General features: G+C 33.2%; 1 protein-coding gene across 1 annotated transcript in view; it reads right to left on the bottom strand.

Moving 5' to 3' along the window:
• Positions 1 to 2975: 2975 nt before the first annotated feature.
• LOC139482266 (protein tyrosine phosphatase domain-containing protein 1-like) overlaps positions 2976 to 22192 on the bottom strand; it is a 36956-nt gene continuing 17739 nt past the window's right edge. Inside the window, exons 6-14 of the mRNA XM_071266034.1 lie at positions 22028 to 22049; positions 21510 to 21616; positions 19528 to 19615; positions 17881 to 17970; positions 17214 to 17313; positions 14956 to 15426; positions 12724 to 12825; positions 12027 to 12107; positions 2976 to 4136 (exon numbers count right to left, since the gene is read on the bottom strand). Coding sequence (XP_071122135.1) covers positions 3813 to 4136; positions 12027 to 12107; positions 12724 to 12825; positions 14956 to 15426; positions 17214 to 17313; positions 17881 to 17970; positions 19528 to 19615; positions 21510 to 21616; positions 22028 to 22049 — 1385 coding nt within the window. The 3' untranslated portion in view covers positions 2976 to 3812. The remainder of the gene's footprint in view (positions 4137 to 12026; positions 12108 to 12723; positions 12826 to 14955; positions 15427 to 17213; positions 17314 to 17880; positions 17971 to 19527; positions 19616 to 21509; positions 21617 to 22027; positions 22050 to 22192) is intronic.

Consider the following 22192-nt stretch of genomic DNA (forward strand, 5'->3'; position numbering starts at 1 on the left):
TCAAACTATTAGTTTCTATAGTGTATGCTGTTCCATGTGTTTTGAAGAGTATTGCAGATAAGCAATGGAACATAAAAATACACAAGTTAAATATGTCTTAATGAACAATCAATTCCAAATGTGAAATAATGCCATGTCCCATGATACTACACTATGCTAAAAGGATTGCAGAAACAACCCTATGTCCTATTTTAATGTCAATAAAATATCTATTTATCTAGCTAAGTTACACCCATAACATTATCCTTGATTAAAGCTTTAGTTAAATTACCCTTATAGTACAGAACTGTCTGAGTTGACTTGTTAGACTAGAAACTATACTTTTCAAGACAACTATCTCAAATGATTTCATAAGTAACTTAATCAAGATCATAACACAATTCATTTTTTACTCACAAAACAGACAAAGGATGTTATAAAGAATTGATAAAAATTGAAACATTTTCAAACTAAAATCATATTTTAAGAAAAAAAAGACAACACCATTGGGAACTAAATATGATGAAAATACAAACCAAATAAAACTTTACAGATTTTTACTTGAAAGTACTTTACTTTTATTTTACTTTTAAAAAGAAATAAAAATGATTTATATATGATATTGGCCTTCCTTCTAACTGCCTTCCTTCAAACTATTGCAAATATATAGCATTAAATGAAATTATTAAAGTATGCATTTGATTATTTCTGTATGAAAATTAATTTCTAGTTGATTTTTAGAAAGCTCATACTACCAATAAAATCAGTTTTCACCATATAAGAACATATTACAATCAATGATTACAAGTGATAAAATGATTCTATTTTCATATACATAAAATACTTTGAAATATATTGGAGATTTTTTTGGAATAACAGAAAAACTTAAATTTACTGGTTTGAAGCATTTAAGGTGGTACCTAACACTACAGGGAGATAACTTGTAAAATCAGCTAAACATTTTAATTACTTTGTGTTGTTAAGGGAATATAAAGCTTCTCAATGATCAAAATGAGTGCTTGTCAAACTGCTATTTAACCAGTGTATTTTTTCTGATAAAACGGTTGGTTCAAATTTTTTGAATTTTTTATATTTTTGTCAAAGGGTCAAAGTAAATACTTTGTAAAATTTTACGAAAATTAAACGAGCCAAATTAATGTTAGTTCAGGTGTTGGGTACCACCTTAAAATATGCTCTAAGAATTTATCAGATTTTTATAGTAATATCTGACTAGAAGCTGACTAGAAGTAGACAAATATTTTACTGAGGTAAATATACTATTTCTTATACATGTTATAAATAAAAGCACTTATAAATATAAGCAAGTTTAATACAGAAATGACAACCAAAATATATTTTACAACACTATCAAGAAAAAAACTAAGTTAGTGTCTAAGACAAAACATAACCAGCTCTCTTTTTTTCTCAAAAAGTAGAGAAAAGATGCCAAAAAAATAAATCTTTGCCAATAATATTGTAGCAGTTGTTTTCCACAGCAAACAGGATGTTACTCTGTACTCCTTTAAATAATAGGATACAGTTCAGATCTAGACTGTGAAAGAACTTGTCCAAATCTAAACATGAAAAGATCCCCATGCAGGTTTGATATATTGAATATCTGCAAATCTGAGACTAATAAAATAGTAGTCTCAAGACAAATGCACAATGAACTACAACTGCCATGACTGCAGGCAGGATTATACCCATTTAATCTTTAAAAACCTAAACTGTTCAACTTTTGATCTTTTAATTCTCATGAAAATATTTTAGATAGATGAAAGTCAGATTTCTAGTGATAATATGCTATGATAAAGCGTTCATTTTATATCCTCATAATTCTTGTACGAGGAAATATCAATTTCATGCTGGAATTATTTTACAATTCAATGAATGTTAAAAAGTTTGTTTATAAAAAGCTATTATTTACACTTGGAATATTCTTATTATGGAATTTGCATAATTTCATAAATTTATAATAAAATACATGTTATTTCTGTATTATAATGATTTGAGAAGTGCAATAACACTTTTCATACAATGTATTTTGTTTAGATAGTGTTGTGTGCCGCACAGTACATTCTATTGAAAATGTGCTATCTTCTATGTAATAAAAAGTGTTGTGCACTGCATAGAACATTAAAATACAGAATAAACATGAAATTCATACAAAAGTTTAAGCACAAGAAATTATGCAAATTCCATAATTAAAAATAATTCCAAGTTGAAATAATAGCCTGTTTTATGTAACTGATTTCTTTAAAAGAGGGACGAAAGATACCAAAGGGACAGTCGAACTCATAAATCTAAAACAAACTGACAATGCCATGGCTAAAAAATGAAAAAGACAAACAAACAACAGCACACATGACACAACATAGAAAACTAAAGAATAAACAACACGAACCCCACCAAAAAACTAAGGGTGATCTCAGGTGCTCCAGAAGAGTAAGCAGATCCTGCTCCACATGTGGCACCCGTCGTGTTGCTTATGTGATAACAAATCCGGTAAATAGTCTAATTCAGTAGGTCACATTCATGAAAGGGAAGGGGATTGTAGTTACGACGTAAGGAACATATCCGATATGATTTGTGAAACAGTTATGCATAACGGTCAACCAACTTGTGATGGCGTCTGTAAAATTTACGAAGGGAGGATTTCAACTTCACCATTTGGAACTCTTGGTTTAATAGCTTCCTTGTGAGCAGCAACCCTCTATCAAGAAAATCATGATAGGAAATGCAAGCATAGGAATATCGTATCAATTGGGAGATATATACCCCGTATGCAGATGCTGCTGGAATGTTGCTACTTAGAAATGGGAAGTTCACAATTGGAAAGCTGAATTCATCTCTTTTGTTGTAAAGATTTGTTTTCAACCGACCCTTATTGTCAATTTCTATATAAGTGACATATTTATACCCTTGATGGTCATTTATCCATTGATCACTGGTTAATTAGTATCACTAAGATTTACACGGGTGCAAAAAATTTAAATGTTGGGTTTCTTTCAGAAAACTGAAATTCACGAAATTAAAAAATACATGTACATGTAACTTTTGCTCAAACCATGAAAATTGATACCCACATATTAAAGCACTTTCACAGTAATTGGGTTTGTTTCAAATTTTGATGTTGAAGTTCAAGGTCAATATAATGCATCTGCATACAAACATTCCCGAGCCATTACTTATAATATTTGTATGCAGATATTCCTTAATTGCATAAATTTGTCTAGCACTTGAATTTGCAGTACTTTCATCTAGACAGCAAAATGAAGTTCTTTAAACACAAAATATCACTGCTGATATACAATAAATATGAAAAATAAATAGCACTCAGATATGCTTAATATATGCTCAGATAATGAGTAATTAACAATAAATTATTAAATTTAAACTGAAAATTCGCCCAATTATGTCAAAATGAATTATATAACACTGTTACACTTAAAATAATTATGTGACTAAGCGAAACAAAATTTCCTTATATGAGAATACAAATAAGAAACATTAATGGAAGAGCAAAAGTGACTTTTACTGTAAATAAAATGAGATTCAGACACAATAATGCATAGTAAATAAAATGGACTATTTATCTACACTAGCATGTCTAGTATAATGGCTATCTCAACACTTAACAAAATTAGGAATATTATGCCTCTGGAAAACTAATAACTATATGTCTTACCGTTGTCATGGCAAGCACAGTATAAACAAAAAAACAATAGAAGATGAGTAAACAGTACTATGAATCAAGTAATGATATGTGCTATAGTCTGCTGAATAACCAACAGACAATTAATAAAATTAAAGCTAAAAATTCACAACTGTGATCATTTCTGGTTTTCGGTTTTGTCATTTGACATGGCTGAAAACTTCTCGTCAATCGTCTCTTGTAATCGTATAAAGAATGTATACAATGCTAATGCTTGGTTCTTTTTCATTTCTGTCCAATGTTCCTTTGTTTCTGTATCCATTATACTGTCCCGAGTTGACATAGACCAACTTGTTGACATGTCCTTGAAGGAGTCTATAACAACCCACTGGTGTGTTAAATACGACAGCAGTTTTTCATAGATTTTGGTCAGCATATCTTCATCTAAAGGTTTCAGTTTGTAGATTATTTTCATAATGTATTCTATGGTGTGTCTTGTTCCCTGAATACAGAACAAAAAAACATAAAACAAAGAATAAAAATGTCTAAACTGACTATTAATTCTTCCAATTATTTCTATCCTTAGCACACTAATCAATTTGTTTCATTCATCTTGAAAATACAATTATTCTTATTTTCCTTCAAGTTGACAATCATGAGTATTCACAGACTTAAGATAATCAAGTAAACTTTTAATCAACAATTTCAATTACTATAGTTATGATAATATTGCTATCAAATGCATAAGAAACTTTGCAAAACAAACCACTCAATCTGAAGAAAACAAATACACTTCCTTCATTTATATATCCTTACATATAAAAAAAAGATATATATGCACAACATTAGAAACAAGAGGCTCTCAAGAGCCTGAATCGCTCACCTGAATTTTTTTGGTTTAATCTCTCATCAATGATTATTTTGGCTTTTCAATTTATTTAAATGTTCTTGAAATCGTCCTATTCTCTTCAAAAGCCAAAAAAAAAATCAATTTCTCCTATGTTCTATTTTAGCCATAGGAGCTATGTTTCTTGACATACAAGGAAATGAAATATAAAATTTATACTAGATACTCTGAAACTCTGAAACTCATTTAGCCTAAGTTTGGCTGAAATTGATACAGCAGTTTCAAAGGAGAAGATTTTTTAAAGTAAGTCAACATGATGAACAAATTGTGAAAAAAGTTTTTAAAGGGCAATAACTCCTTAAGAGGTCAATTGACAATTTTGGTCAAATTGACTTATTTGTAGATCTTACTTTGCTGATCATTTTTGCTGTTTACAGTTTATCTTTATCTATAATAATATTCAAGATAATGACCAAAAACTGCAAAATTTCCTTAAAATTACCAATTAAGTGGCAGCAACCCAACAATGGTTTGTTTGATTCATCTGAAAATTTCAGGGCTGATAGATCTTGACCTAATGAACATTTTTACCCCCTGTCAGATTTGCTCTAAATGCTTTCGTTTTCGAGATATAAGCCAAAAACTGCATTTGACCCCTATGTTCTATTTTAGGTAACTTGAGGGTTATTCTCTTTTGTTGTGGAGGAATAATAACGTCTTGCTAGTTTAGATGCTTTATGATCGTAAGATGAAAGATATACGTAACAATAACGTTACGTTACATTAACAATAGTGTGCGCAAAAGTACGGGAAACAATTACATAAGAAAATGATAAAAAGTCTCTTGGCCTATATTCACGACATTCTGGGGGCCTCAAAATGCATAAGAAATAAAATTATTTTAAATGATAAATAATCAAAACTTTAAAGTTCTATAAATGGATCACATTGAAAGTTTTTTGTAATTTCACTTTACGTTAACTGTCCTTCACAAAAATCCTATAACAGTTACTATAGTTCTAATGGATATAACTTCACAATTGGTCGTGTGGTAACAAGTCCTCTAGATGTCCGTACTTTTGCTGCTCGAATAAGTCCATCTCCTCCTTTGATGACGTCTTCTATTGTTCCTAATCTCCATAAAAGTCGTGGCGATTCACTTCCTAGTTGAACTACGTCACCGATGTTAACTTGTCCAGTATGTTTTCCAGAGGCTCGATGATATTCACGTAATCCGGTAAGATATTCATTAGACCAGCGTTTTGCGAAATGGTCTAATAAGAGTCCTTTTCTCTCAAATAGTTTGTTTGCTGTGATCGTATCAAGTTCTTGAATATTCGCGTTGTGTTTGTCGTTGTGCATCTCTGTGGTCGTAATAATCCTCCCGTGTAAAAGATGAGATGGCGTCAAGGGTTCGGGATCTCTTATATCTGAAGATATATATGTGAGTGGGCGATTGTTTATAATAGTTTCAATCTCAGTGAGTATTGTTGTCAAAGATTGTTCGCTGACGAGTGCTTTACCAAATACTTTCTTTAATGTCATTTTCGTTAAGCCAATTAGACGTTCCCACCATCCGCCATACCACGGCGCTCCTTTCGGAATGAATTTCCAGTTGATATGTAAATTCAGCTGACTTTGAAGTGCATTTGATGCGGCTACAAATGTAGGCGCGTTATCAGAATAAATAGTTTGTGGTGTTCCTTTTCGACTGATAAAACGTCTAAATGCTAGGATAAAAGTGTCCAATGACAAATCAGGTACAAGTTCCAAATGTATAGCTCGTATACATGCACATGTGAATAAACATATATATACCTTACGCGGTTGTGTTGATGTATCCTTGATGTGTAGAGGTCCGGCAAAATCTATCCCAGTTGTGCAAAATGGTATGGTGTCTTTTACTCGATCCTTTGGTAGTGGTGGTGGTTCCGGGCTGTTATACGGTTTACCAATTATTTTTTGGCACTGTATGCATTTACGTAAAACACTGTTCACACATTGTCGAATTGCTGGTATCCAGTAATATTGCCTTATATGTGTTATTGTCTGACCGACTCCTGTATGTAGATTTCTTAGATGTGCGTCCATAATTACAAAATCTGTAAGTTTGTGGTTCTTTGGTAGTAAAATAGGAAACTTCGCGTTTTCTTCTATAGATGAATTTTGTATTCTGCCTTTACATCGTATGATTCCATTTTCATCCAAATATAAACGTAACTGTTGTACAAGCGGTAGTGATTTAACTTTCGGATTTAACGAAATATGCTCTAGCTCTTTCACGAACCTGTCTTGCTGTGTATCTTTGATCCATAAATTCATAGCTAATGAAATTTCCTCTTCTGTTAGACTTGTTCTTAGGTTCCTGTCACCTTGTGAACTCCGTAGTCGATATGGACGTTTTTTCTGGCAGTTCTTAACGAATTTCAAGACGTATCCAGTTACAGTTAAAAGTCTATTTAGATCAGAATACCTGTTCATGTCTATGATTTGTGATATTCGCTGCGGATCACTTGGTACTTTATCGTCACTTCTGTGTGTCTTTGGTCCGGTGATATTAGATAGCTGAGTGCTTATTTCCACATGTCCTGTCCACGTAGGCCATTTACACTCGTCCGTTAACCACTGGGGTCCATTCATCCATAATGTCGAATCTTCAAATTGCGATGCAGTCAATCCACGTGTTTGTAAGTCAGCTGGGTTCATTTCTGTGGGTACATATTTCCATTCATGAGTTTCACTTAGTTCTTTAATTTCACTAACACGATTTTTTACAAACTTGTTTAACGATTTCGATGAGGTAAGCCAGTGTAGAACTATTTGGCTATCGCTCCAAAATACTGCTCTTTTAACTCCTAAGTTTTCGATTACATCTTTTGAGAGTCGTGCTCCGATCACTGCAGCCATTAATTCTAATTTTGGTAGAGTTATCAATTTTAACGGTGCAACACGGTTCTTCGCGATAACAAGTGTCGACTCTGTGCCTTTACTCAAGTAAACTGAAGCTCCGTATGCTTTCTGACTTGCATCAACAAAAATGTGTAGAGTAGTGTCGCTTGTTTCCTCGTCATGGTTTGCAAAATAGTATCTCTGTATTTTAAGTTTCGTAGTTATCTGTAAGATGTCATTCTTCACATCGGTCCATTCGTTTTCAATTTCTTTTGGTAGTGTCTCGTCCCATGCATATCCTTTTTTCCAAAGTTCTTGAATAAGTGTTTTTGCTCTAATTGTTATCGGTCCGAGTAGTCCTAACGGGTCATATATAGCGGAAGACTGTCTCAAAAGTTCCCGTTTTGTCAACTGTGTGTCCATCTTTAATTGTTTTGTTTCGGCAAAGCTGATTGTATCTGATTCTGCATCCCAACGCATTCCCAATATTTTTGTGTCCTTGTCTGAATCCAATACTTTTTCCGATAGGGCCAAATCTCTGAGTTTGTCGCTGTTGGACATCCATGACCGTAAATTGAAGCCTCCCTGTTTTAGCAGTTCTCTGGATTCATTGAAGTATTTAATTGTGGCTTCTTCCGAGTTAATGCTAGATAGTACATTGTCAACATATAGATCTTCTTGTAGAATTGTTGCTACTTTGCTCTTATTCATGGATAAATGTTTCAGTAATGTTGCGTTTAAAATAAACGGCGAACACGTTGCTCCAAAAAGAACAACTTTGAATCTGTACATAATCAATTCACTTGTTGGGTCAGTTGGATCGGACAACCAAAAGAAACGTGTGGCGTCTCGGTCATCATTGTCAAGTCTTACTTGTAAAAATGCTTTTTCTATGTCTGTTGTGATGCCATATTTTCCTAATCTAAATCTTGTAAGAATACTTGTCAATTTATTTAAAATAGGTGGTGCTGAAGATAGGCAGTCATTAAGGCTGGGTAAATCTGGATTTCCATGGCAACTGCAGTCATATACAATCCTAATAGGGGTCGTGTTTGAATCTTTCTTAACGGGATGGTGTGGTATGTAGTGGATTCTTCCATGCTCGCGATCTATTTCTGTAATGGGTACCTTTTCTATGAAGTCTTTCATCTCCTGTTCTTTGATAATCTTGTCGTATAGATTTAACATATCCGGATCTTTAGCCAACCTATCTATAACATTCTGGGTCCTCCTTCTTGCTATATATTCATTAGTGGGTAACTCGGGATGATCTTGTTTCCATGGTAGTTTTGCGACATATTTATTTTCCTTAAATGTTATGCTAGAGTTTTGGTACTCAAGCATTAGGTTTTGTACATTTTTTGTGTTTTCATCAGAATCCGCCTCTAATCCGCTCGACTCAATTTCCCAAAATTTCTGTAAATCGCACTCCTCGGGTTTGTGCGCAACTAAGACATTCATCATCGTAGAGTTCCATTGTTGAGTGTTGATATCTGTGTTCAGTGGTCCTGATAGCAAATAGCCTATTTTAGATTTAACAGCTGTTGGTCCGTCACCTCGAATAATTTCATCTTGTACTAAAGACCAGTAATAGTCTGCTCCAACGAGAAGTGAAATGGAAAACTTTTCATCCTGCGTGACTGGGTGGGCAAGTTGTAATCCTCGTAAATAGGGCAAGCTGTTAATGTTTACCCGTTTCTTCATATGTATCGGTGCGGCAATTTTTGGAACAATAATTACTTCCATTGGAATTCTTTCTTTTCTTTCGGTCTCAATGGATAATGTTGCTTTCTCCAGGTTGCGTACATCACCTTCTTTCCCGCCAAATGCAGAAATTTGCATGCTTACTATACCAGTTGGTTTGATATGGAGTTTCTCTACTAGTTCTTGAGAAATAAATGAATTCTGGGCGCCTTCATCGAGTAGAATGTTAGTCATAACACTTTCATCATGGTACCATACGGGCGCTACGGCGGTTTTCAATAGAATTTCGGTATGTGCTGTAACTGCAGAATGCATAGCGGCGCTCTTTGTTTCTGTGGTACTTTGAAGCTCTTCGTTGACAGGTTTTGTTACGGCTTTATTTTCATTTGAAGTGGAGTTTTCATTTAGTAAATTATTACGGCAGATGCTACTGTGATGTTTCTTACTGCAATTTCGGCAACTGTATTTTGACTTGCATTCCGAAACCTTGTGATTACCGAAACAGTTAAAGCAAACTCGTTTTTCCTTTACGATTTGGGTGCGGGCGTTTATATCGGTGATCTTTGTACATTCATTTGGGTGATGCGGGCTTTGACAAAACAAACACGGCCTTTTAGTCTTAACGGAACTATTGTTGTTACTATCTTTAGACCCTGTTGACTTCCATCTTTTATTTGTTGTTTCTGTCACGAACGATGCGGTGGGGATAATATCGGTTTCAATAGGATTGGTGTTAGCGGCCTCTTGGATACAAATTTCTTTCTTTATTGCTTTGCGTAAACTTGAAATATCCCAATCATCATTACCGTGGTCTCGAGTAATGTTTTGTCTGACAAAACATGGAAGTTTGTTGAGTATTAGGGGTATTAATAGGCTTCCGTACGATTCCTGATATCGACCCATTCCTTCTAGTTCACGTATATTACTTTCTAGTGTGTCACTGAACGATTTCAGTCCCCTAATTCCTGGCGTTGGTGCAGGCAAATTTAGCAAATTTTGCATGTATGCGTTAACTATTTTGTGTTGTTGGCCAAATCTCTCGTGTAGAATTTGTATAGCTTGATTATAGTTTGTATTAGTCATTTGCATTCCCGAAATACACTGGCTAGCTTCTCCATAAAGTTGCGATTTTAAATAATTAAATCGTTGCACGTCACTCAATGAAGGATTTTCATGTACGGAATTATTATAGGAATCCCAAAAGGCTGACCATTCTAGTAGATTACCGCCGAAAGTTGGCAAGTTGAGTTTAGGCAATTTGTTATAATGACTTGATACTGTGGAGATGGGCATGCTTGACTGGCTTAGGCTTGTTTGCTCTGAGTTGAAAATTATCTGGTTAGAATGTTCTTGCACGCTTGGTTTATTGCATATAAAATCTGATGCATTAGGGTTAAGAGCTGATTGATTTTTAGAATGACTTACTTCTTTTAGGATCTTCTCAATTTTCGTTATTCCAATTTGAATATCTAACTCGTATTTGTCAACTTCTTCAATTTCTTGGTCGAGGTCTTCTTCTTCTTCAATAGATTCTAGAATCTTCTCATTGAGGTCAGACAATGTCTTCTTCTTGGTTTTGATGAGCTCCATCATGGATCTGAGGTTGATAACATCTTGTTGCGGTTCTTCTGTCGGGTCTGCTTTTTTCAGTAGCTTTATTACTGCTCGTCGATGTGCGGCTCGTACTGTTTTGAGTTTCGAACTCATCTCTAGTTGAGGTTTTCGTCACGGCACCAATATCTTGAGGGTTATTCTCTTTTGTTGTGGAGGAATAATAACGTCTTGCTAGTTTAGATGCTTTATGATCGTAAGATGAAAGATATACGTAACAATAACGTTACGTTACATTAACAATAGTGTGCGCAAAAGTACGGGAAACAATTACATAAGAAAATGATAAAAAGTCTCTTGGCCTATATTCACGACAGCGGCCATGTTTTTTGACGGATCAAAAATCGAAGCGCACACTTTGTGCAGGATACTCTAAGGAACAATCATGCTAAGTTTCATTCAAATCCATTCAGTAGTTTCAGAGGAGAAGATGTTTGAAAAATTGTTAACGACGACAGACGACGACGACGACGACGACGACGACGACGTCGACGACGACGGACGCCAAGTGATAAGAAAAGCTCACCTGGCCTTTTAGGCCAGGTGAGCTTAAAATTCTGTTAAGTCATATACATCCTAAATTAACTAAAGAAAATTTTGACAAGCACTTGTGACAAACAGGCAGTAGGCCTGAGCACACATTTGTGACAAACAGGCAGTAGGAGCAAAAACAAAATGACCACCACAAAAACACTTTTGGTACTCCTATTTGCCATATGTTCTGAAATAGGTTACTGTAAATTCAGAAATTATTGCGTGCACGTATTATTGCGATTTTGTCATTTTAGACTTAAATGCGTTTAAATTATTGCGTTTACAACTCTGTTGCATTTTTTGCAATAATTTCTGAATTTACAGTTATTCAAAATAACATGTGCAATCTTAACTTCCTTTATTGGCAATGATTCGGTGTCAAAAACTAATGATAAAAGGTCAGTTTGAACATAATATTTCATGTAAGAACCATTGTTTACAGATGGACAGCAATTATAGCAACAAAACCACCATGCCTAAGGGACGACATCAAAAGTTCAATGTAGGATAAAAAACTTAATTCACATAGTTTTTTCACTGACCCCCCCCCCCCCCCCCCCCCCCCTCTTAACTTAATTTGGGAAAAAATGATTTACCAATAGGGATATATGTAAAATTCGATTTAAGATATACAAAACTTGCAGAATTTTAACCTCCCCACCCCCAAACTATTTGATTTAAGTTTTTTATCCTACATCGATCTTTTTATGTTGTCTCTAATTGATCCTCTAAGAAATTACTGATTTTTCAAGTCATTATATAAGTCAATATATAACTTAAGTTACAAGGAAATAAAGTCTGACGTACCCTTTCTAATTTCTGAAGAACAGCATCTACTTCCCTAGTCTTCATAATTACGCTTAAATCTTGAGCATTCAATATAGGTTCCTTAAATAAAATTAAGAGAAATAAAATAAAATAAAATCTATTGACAAGAACTATTTATAGATTCTGTATATCTTTATATCTTTCTTCTAGATATGACGACCTGCACTTCTATATATATATTATTTTTAATGTAATTTGAGTTGAGAATTGGTAGTTAGTGTTCTAAGGCAAAGTGGTACATTTTCTTATTTGACTAGCCAAAATAAAAGATTTCATGTGGCTTCAACATAAGAAATTCTTTGGAAAACCACTCTATCAAAAGTCTGATGGTCTGATGAACACAAGTTCTTGTGGATGGTCACAGGCACTAATGTCTCAGAAAAAAAATCATATCTCTGTACCTGAAAGTGAGGTTAATGTATAGATGAAAAAAATCTGAGACAAGTTTGTGCATGGATGATATATAAATGACAGGGAATACAACCTCACCGTAATATTAAACTATTATATTGTATTGTACTGATACAAATCAGTGTACTCTGGTTTGTTGTTATATATTACATTGATATATTAATATTTGTATATTAGTTACATGTATAGTTAACTTTCATTCATTTGTTAATCATCATATTCTAGGGCTGATAGAACAAATAAAGCCAAGATATTATAAGATTACCTTAAGCTGATCTAACCAGGACCACATTATTTCAGCCAGTACATATTGGTTCTGTTCATTGGCTAAATCTTTCCATGCTGAATCTTTGTTATTCAGTTTTTGCTAGAAAAAATAAGCAATCTTTTTTTATAATTATTCAAATAATTGTACAAGTACTTAGGATTGTGTATTGCAAGGTATTGAATAACCAGTTTATTGTTTTGCCCTTTACCATGTTTACAGCACTAGATAAATTATATTCTAATGCAATTATTTTGTAACAATTGTTCTGATTGGATGACAGCAAGCGTAAAATTCTATATCTCCTTGTCTGTAACTAAGGAAGCCGACATTTTGAATTTCGGAATGTATTGACATGTTATTTCTACAATAATAAACAATAAACTCACTTCTTGCGCCTAAAAATCTTCTTTTTATCAAATTTTATTACATTCTGAAGCGGCACAGAAGCCAGAAAACGCCCGTTGTTTATGTTTTACGCCGGAAGCATACCTATGACGTCACGTAGTGCAGGGACCAAAGAAGATAACATTTTTTCGCGGAATTTTTTTTAATGAAGATTTTACACTGAAATTATGATTGAAATTTAATTATGAACTTGTTTTGCATTAGAATAGAGATAACTGTATTGTATTTGAAGCTTTGCGGACGTCCATCGGTAGTTTTACTGTCGCAAATACCCGTTTACCTGTCTCCGCTCCGCGTCACCAGGTAAACTAAATTTGCGACAGTAAAACTACCGATGGACGTCCTTAAAGCTTCAAATACAATACAGTTATCTCTTAAGTGTCATGCAATATAACTGACAATACAAGTTATATTATTCAATGAAGAGATTTTTAGCATTTGGATAGGTATATTTCATAACCTAAGCATAGTATCTAAGTCTACATTTATCAATATGATTTTTCAACCAGGTGCTCTGCAGGGCGCAGCTTTATACGACCGCAGAGGTCAAACCCTGAACAGTTGGGGCAAGTATGGACACAACATTCAAGCTTGATACAGCTCTGCATATGGATTGTGATCAAATTTTTGACATATTATGGGTTTCTGACACAAAACAAATGTCAAGATCTTACAAATCTATTGGGCAATATTGTGCAATTAAAGATTTCATCTTCAAACTTTTCAAAAATTTGGACAAAAAAAATGGAAAAACTTCTACCACCCCCCTTTTTATACAATAAGTCCAAAACCTGACATTTCTTTATATATAATTTACCAGTAATTTACAAGTAGTGTAAGGGAGGTAAATTCGAAGATACCCAACATTGTATGTTAAATGTTTTTGAATTACCTCCCTTTTCACTGCTTTTCAATTGGTCTTAATTGTCCAATGACCAGAAAAAAAAACTAATATTTTCCCTTTTTTTTTTGCCCCTAATTCCAAAACATTTTTTTGAGCCACAACCCTCCAAAGTCATACACTTAAACACAAGTTATTTGAAAACTACAAAAATGCTTATTTTAGGTCCCCTTTTTGGCCTCTTATTCCTAAACTATTGAGACCATAACCCCCCAAATCAATTCCAACCTTCCTTTGGTGGTACTGAACCTTCTGGTAAAAAATTATAGAGATCCATTCACTAAAAACTAAAGTTATTGTCCAGACACTAAATGCGTCTTCAGATGACGACCACGATAATGCAGACGACATGTTACCATTATACGACACAAAACTGTATAAAAATTAGTAAAACCTGTGGCTATCCTATCTAAAAGCCATTAATAAAATGTGTATCCTTCTTTTCATACTAAGTATTATAGTTGATTATCTATAAAAGATTTTGATCAATTTTAAGCAGTAAGACAACAAATTGCTGACAAAATATTGTTAATTGATGGCTAATCAATTGTCCAATTGGACAGACTTTGAAACAGACGTAATGAGTGTAAAACATCAGAATCTGAGCAATATCCAAACAATCTTAGAAATATTTAAATGGAATGCCAATTGTTAGAATTAGGTTCTAGTTATTATTCTGTTTTGGTATACATGGTTGATTCACTATTATTCCTTGGATAACAATTTTGCATGAATTTTGTAGGTACTGGTGAACATCGAAATTAGATGTTCAACAATTTACAAATTTTCCATAAGATTGCATGGCAAAACCATCAAATCAATTATCGACTAATAAGTTTTATTCATTACCAGAAAATTGGTGCCCACGAAAAAATTAAATGAATCCAGATTTACTATATGTATTCAATATTTAAAATCTCCACCTGATAAATATCAGCTGCAGTGTAAATTCCTTCCTCGACATCAGTTGTACCGAGAGCCTCTGCTACATCAATTGTTGATAAACTTCCTAAGTCCTCGCATACACTATCAATATCATCACTTTTCTGGGACACAATGTCTGATGTAGAGAAAACGTCAGTCTCAGTATCTGATTTTATACTCAGTTCTCGTTCAGGCTTAGGTTTAAATGCTAAAAGTTTTTCATCTGGCAAGTCTTCCATACAAACACTTTTTCTCCTTCCAACACGTTTTAAATGACTAGAAGTTGTACTTGTTTGAGATTCTAATGATGGATGAGAAGACACTCTTGGGATGCCATTTTCTGATTCGATGTTACCATTTTGATTTAATTTTTTGTCAAAAGAAGCTACACTAGGACATTTTCTAATTTGAGACAATGAATTTCCTTTCTTTGAAAGTTCTAACAATCTTTCACACACCACATATATAACCTAAAAATAAAGACACTATGCATGTAATTAGCTACCTTAAGTTTATTGTACAGGATTGCTCCACATTAGACAGTACTTATAATTAAATATCTTTACATACATTTTCTTGAAGTATAAGGTTTTCTATACAAAATGCTCATATTCTTCAATATGACATGGTTTTCTATACAAAATGCTCATATTCTTCAATATGACATGGTTTTCTATACAAAATGCTCATATTCTTCAATATGACATGGTTTTCTATACAAAATGCTCATATTCTTCAATATGACATGGTTTTCTATACAATGTTTGCAAGATCTATGTATTTAACATCAAGACTGACATATGATAAACATTTTTGTTGAGATTTGTCTGCCCATTTGTTTAGAGTTTGTTGATAATACCCTGCACCTACTTTCTTTACAATGAACAAATGGTGTAGAATGTGGATATATACCAAAGAACTTCACTCAAACTGGTGCTAGGTGCTGACTTGAAATTGAAGTGAGCAGTTGGTGAATATTCAAGGACTGCACTCTGATTTGAGATGAAGAATAGCAATAAAAGTGCTGTAACTTTTCTCTATTATTTGCTGAGCTTATAATAAAATTTATTATTTACATTTTGTGTTTTTTACCACACTAATAATAGTAATTTTTTTATCTAGATTAAATCATATTTCTTTTTTTCTCCGCATGTGTTTAATTTTTGTTTTGTTAGCAGTTAGTAGTTAAGAAAACATGAAAAATAGACAAAGTGAAAATGTCCCTGCATATTTGAAGATTTATCACTCCTTAATCATTTCATAAATTATACTGTTCATAATCGAGTATACTAAAATTGATATGGATGTAAAGTTTATTCACCCTAATAGTTAAATATTATTACATCAAAAGTTGATACTAGACAGATACCAATAATGTGCATTTTAATTTCATAATAATCAAATTAGATAATTATACATGGTACACCTTTTGACAACAAAGCAATCAGTGACATATCTATACATGTTATTTGACGATAATCTATTGATAGCTGAAAAAACTTGAATATTCTGCATATAATGGAAAAGAAAAGAAAAGTAAAGAGCACTATTGATAAAAGTATGGCTACATTTAATAAGTTGTTTTAAAATAAGAAAAAGTTCATTGATAGGCACACACAAATGCATAGATGCCAACCCCCTTTTGACACAATCAGTAACAAACTATCAAATTTTCCGTATTTTTGAAAAGTTTTCAGTAATCATTCATAAACGTGCATTTACCAATAAAAATTACTGACGAGTGGTTGCAAAGTGATATACACTAAAATTTGTCATTTAACATGTTGTCTGTAGTATGTATTCCATTCATTAATTGTTCAGATGTTCTCGACTCAAACATTTTTGTTTTGTCAAGGAGAAGTAGAGAAAGCGGGAAAGCTACTTAATAAAATGCAAGTTTGCCTCTTCGGAAGTCAGTTAGTTACCCAACAATAGGTTGACAACTCCCGAGAAACCGGAAGCATTACATTGGCGTTTCCTAAATACTGGACCAGGACGGAAAAGTAATGATAAAAATCCGTGTTTTACAAAATTGAACGTCGATGATTGGGAATCCGTAACTATTCGACTTTGACCGTAATAGCGTAGTTTTTATCGCAAAATCGGAAAAACTACGGAAAAATCGTAATGGTTGGCATCTATGACAATGTATTAAAGGTAAAAACATAGTAAAACTACTCATACTTGCGTTTTAGACCAGGTGAGAGCAATATCATATAGTCTATAGAATGTTTTGTTGGTTCATAATCAATTTTACCTTTGGCACATATTTAAGTTTTCTTGCTTCGTAACCATGAAGTATATGTTTCTGTCTATTGAGGAACTGTTGAAGACTAAATTCTCTGCTATCTGTACCTCTAAATAAATTAATAAAACATTGGCTTAAGTTAACAAATTCTGAAAAAAAAACTTAAGTTTTGTTTTCCTTTTTTTTCTTCATCAAAAGTAAGTTTTATACATTTGTAAATGGCAAACTGTGTTGATGGTGACATGTACAAGAACATTTAAATTGATTTAATTCATTGTTGTGTTATAAACAGATAAAACTATACCAAATACATATAACAGTGGAACTCAGCCCTATTCATTTCTTGTACAATATTCTTTATTTTTTTAAATTCATTTCCCAGGTTTTCAGTTTAGCCAAGGTTCAGTTTAAATAGCTTTCATTGTGTACATATTTAAACAAATTTTGAATATTTTGCATCCCTGTCTTCTAATATTTTGCTACCAAGATAAAGGGAAATTACTCCTGTGGTTGTTTAGTTTTCCCTTTCGTTCTTAGATTTCTTTCCTTTAATAGTCAGAGAAAACACTGTTGGTAGAACATTTTTCTCATCTCATTTTTTTTTATTTCTGGATCTGCTGGATACATTTGTCAAGTGAAGAATGTCTTATATCAAATACAAAAACCTGTTACATACGCTATAGAAAATATAATCCTGAATGGTTTTAAGTACTGTTCAAATTCTCTTATCACTTCCATTTGTCCTCTGGTCTGGATTGCACCGTGTCTATAAATAACATAGTTAACATAAATTATTTTCAGATTTTCATTTTCATTGATAAAAGTAGTGACATATAACATAGAAAAGTTCATAGTTTTCTCAAAGAATCTCTCATAATATATTTTTGTTACCAATAATTTTTAAGGTAAAGTTTCACTTATTTACTAGCATCCTGTCTATAATCAAAATAGTTTTATAGGTTTTTTTTCTTTATAAAGAAAAACTGTCAGTGATTTAATTACACAAACAGATAAAAAAATACATTGTGGACCAAAGCCAACCATGACTATGATTATCAGTTTTCCAAATGAGGTTGGTGGTTCTATCCAGTTTCTTCCACCAATTAAAAGTGACCATCACAAAATATTCCAAAAAATCTGAAATTGTTGTTAAACAGAAGACTGTAACTGAGCAGTTGTTGTCTTTTGATTTTTGTTTATTTTTGTTTTGTACAGTGTTTTTCTTTTTGTTCTTTCACACCACTGTCTCAGGTTTAGGAGAGGATTTGGAGATACCAAAAATGACAGCATGTCAACCACTTGGCTGTATTCCAATAGATCTACATTTATTGTATCAAGACATCAAAGATGTTTTGAAATGAAAACATACTTTTCAGTTGTTGACATGACACGGGTTGTGATCTTCTCATATATGTTATGATGGTATGATACTAAACCACTAACGGGAAGGATTGTGCCTGATGTTCATATGATGAAATCATAATCTTTCAGTCAGTTTAATTGAAGTCCAAAGCTGGCATGTCAGTTAACTGCTAGTAGTCTGTTGTTATTTATGTATTATTGTCATATTGTTTATTTTATTTGGTTACATCTTCTGACATCAGACTCGGACTTCTCTTGAACTGAATTTTAATGTGCGTATTGTTATGCGTTTACTTTTCTACATTGGCTAGAGGTATAGGGGGAGGGTTGAGATCTCACAAACATGTTTAACCCCACCACATTTTTGCGCCTGTCCGAAGTCAGGAGCCTCTGGCCTTTGTTAGTCTTGTATTATTTTTAATTTTAGTTTCTTGTGTACAATTTGGAAATTAGTATGGCGTTCATTATCACTGAACTAGCATATATTTGTTTAGGGGCCAGCTGAAGGACGCCTCCGGGTGCGGGAATTTCTCGCTATATTGAAGACCTGTTGGTGACCTTCTGCTGTTGTTTTTTTTCTATGGTCGGGTTGTTGTCTCTTTGGCATATTCCCCATTTCCATTCTCAATTTTATTTATATACAGTCCTTATTTAGAAATTTTTCGCCAGTAACATGGAAAAATAGTAAACATACCAAAAGTCTGATTTGAAATTTTACTGAGTGTTTTCCCCATATTTTGATAAGTATGAAACAATTAGCATGCATGTACAACAAGAGATGACAACCCTGTGCCTGCATTTGGCCTTCTTCTATTCAGAGTTTTGTGAATCTCTCAGGTTTTTCTGTTGATTTGAGTTACAAAATTCAAACCTTGATAACTACAGTCACTTATAAATTTTTCTATATTGGGTGATGTTTTCAAATTATACACATTAATTATTGAGATTAAAATTGACTCACCTCTTTGATCTCACAAACTGTATTGCATCATCAGCAGGAATTCTATTTGTAAACACTAAATAGGAAGCAATAATGACACCAGTTCTGCCTAAAAATAAGATCAAGTCAGAAAATCAATAATAATATATTCTCATGAAAGCTTGGTTATTTTCATTTCAAGAAAATTATAAGAATTTATGAATTTGTGAATTTGTTGAGTTAATCATGTTAATTACTTAGAAATTTATGAATGATGCTTTGACCAGTTCAGCAAGGTAATCAATTTTTTTTTTATGACAATGAATTCCATCTGTGTGATCATGCTCATCAAGAAAACAAATGGCAACATTTTCTTTTTGAGAAATAAAAAACTTAAACTAGAGGCTCTAAAGAGCCTGTGTCGCTCACCTTGGTCTATGTGAATATTAAACAAAGGACGCAGATGGATTCATGACAAAATTGTGTTTTGGTGATGGTGATGTGTTTGTAAATCTTTCTTTACTGAACATTCTTGCTGCTTACAATTATCTCTATCTATAATGAACTTGGCCCAGGAGAAGATTTTTGTAAAAGATAACTAAGATTTACGAAAAATGGTACAAAATTGACTATAAAGGGCAATAACTCCTAAAGGGGTCAACTGACCATTTCAGTCATGTTGACTTATTTGTAAATCCTACTTTGCTGAACATTATTGCTGTTTACAGTTTATCTCTATCTATAATAATATTCAAGATAATAACCAAAAACAGCAAAATTTCCTTAAAATTACCAATTCAGGGGCAGCAACCCAACAACAGGTTGTCTGATTCATTTGAAAATTTCAGGGCAGATAGATGTTGACCCGATAAAATTTTTTACCCCCATGTCAGATTTGCTCTAAATGCTTTGGTTTTTGAGTTATAAGCCAAAAACTGCATTTTACCCCTATGTTCTATTTTTAGGCGTGGCGGCCATCTTGGTTAGTTGGCCGGTCACCGGACACATTTTTTAAACTAGATACCCCAATGATGATTGTGGCCAAGTTTGGTTTAATTTGGCCCAGTGGTTTCAGAGGAGAAGATTTTTGTAAAAGATTACTAAGATTTACGAAAAATGGTTAAAAATTGACTATAAAGGGCAATAACTCCTAAAGGGGTCAACTGACAATTTTGGTCATGTTGACTTATTTGTAAATCTTACTTTGCTGAACATTATTGCTGTTTACAGTTTATCTCTATCTATAATAATATTCAAGATAATAACCAAAAACAGCAAAATTTCCTTAAAATTACCAATTCAGGGGCAGCAACCCAACAACGGGTGGTCAGATTCATCTGAAAATTGCAGGGCAGATTGATCTTGACCTGATAAACAATTTTACCCCCATGTCAGATTTGCTATAAATGCTTTTATTTTTGAGTTATAAGCCAAAAACTGCATTTTACCCTTATGTTCTATTTTTAGCCATGGCAGCCATCTTGGTTGGTTGGCCCGGTCACGCCACACATTTTTTAAACTAGATACCCCAATGATGATTGTGGCCAAGTTTGGTTTAATTTGGCCCAGTAGTTTCAGAGGAGAAGATTTTTGTAAAAGTTAACGACGACGGACGACGACGACGACGGACGACAGACGACGGACGACGACGGACGACGGACGCAAAGTGATGGGAAAAGCTCACTTGGCCCTTCGGGCAAGGTGAGCTAAAAATATAGCATTAGATGTAACAGACACTTAATTTAAAGTTACTAGTTTGAATATTGCAAGGAGTAACAACTTTGCATTTCATGAAAACCTATGAAAAAAAGTCAAGCATAGCAGTGAATGACCTTATATTTTGCCAGAACTAACAATTAAACATGGCACTGAACAGTAAATGTGCTAAACCTTATCAAGGCAAGCATGGCAACTTTGACTTAAGCTAGAATAGTAAAGGTCAGCATAGCAATTTTGCCTTATTTTAGAAGAAACAAATTCAAACACAACAATGATTAAAATATGTGGTTTGTGCTAAAACTTACCAAGACCAGCATGGCAATGTATGGCAACTTTGCCATCTGAGACAGCAAACTGTATGACTTTAACCATATCCAGTATTGTACTTAATGATGCTACACCATAATCATCCCTGTAAATAAATCACATTTTGTAAACCTATTGAACTCAAAATAACAATTTCACATGAGGTCACATATTCAATTTGAAGTTTTTACAATGTAATGAAAATATGTAATATGACTGTAAATGTTTTGTCTGTTTCTGCTGTTTTGTTTGATTGCTGTCTTTATTTTTCCCTTTTTTATTTCATATCTTCCAAAATTCTTTACACTATCCATGATATTTTTTTCCAATTACATTTTTTTTCATCTGAGCAATTTAGCTACAAAATTGAGAATACTTTTTAATTTCTGCTGTCAAAATGAACATAATTTTCAACTTATAATGCAAACCTAGAAATGTAGATAATTACAGGTCTTAAAATGACTTCCTCTCCCTTATTCAGGGATTATAAAATATCATAAATATATAATGTACTTACCAGCCAAAATTGTAAAAATATACTGAAATAAACAATAAAAATAATATATAATAAAACAAATCTTCCCATTCCAATTAATGTATATCAAAACTAATTGCTGTATTATGTTTTTGAAGAAACTTCCTTATATATCCATAAATCCTCAAACATGTAAATATTTCCTGT

The sequence above is a fragment of the Mytilus edulis genome, chromosome 1 (assembly GCF_963676685.1).
Source record: "Mytilus edulis chromosome 1, xbMytEdul2.2, whole genome shotgun sequence".
Lineage (NCBI taxonomy): Eukaryota > Metazoa > Mollusca > Bivalvia > Mytilida > Mytilidae > Mytilus > Mytilus edulis.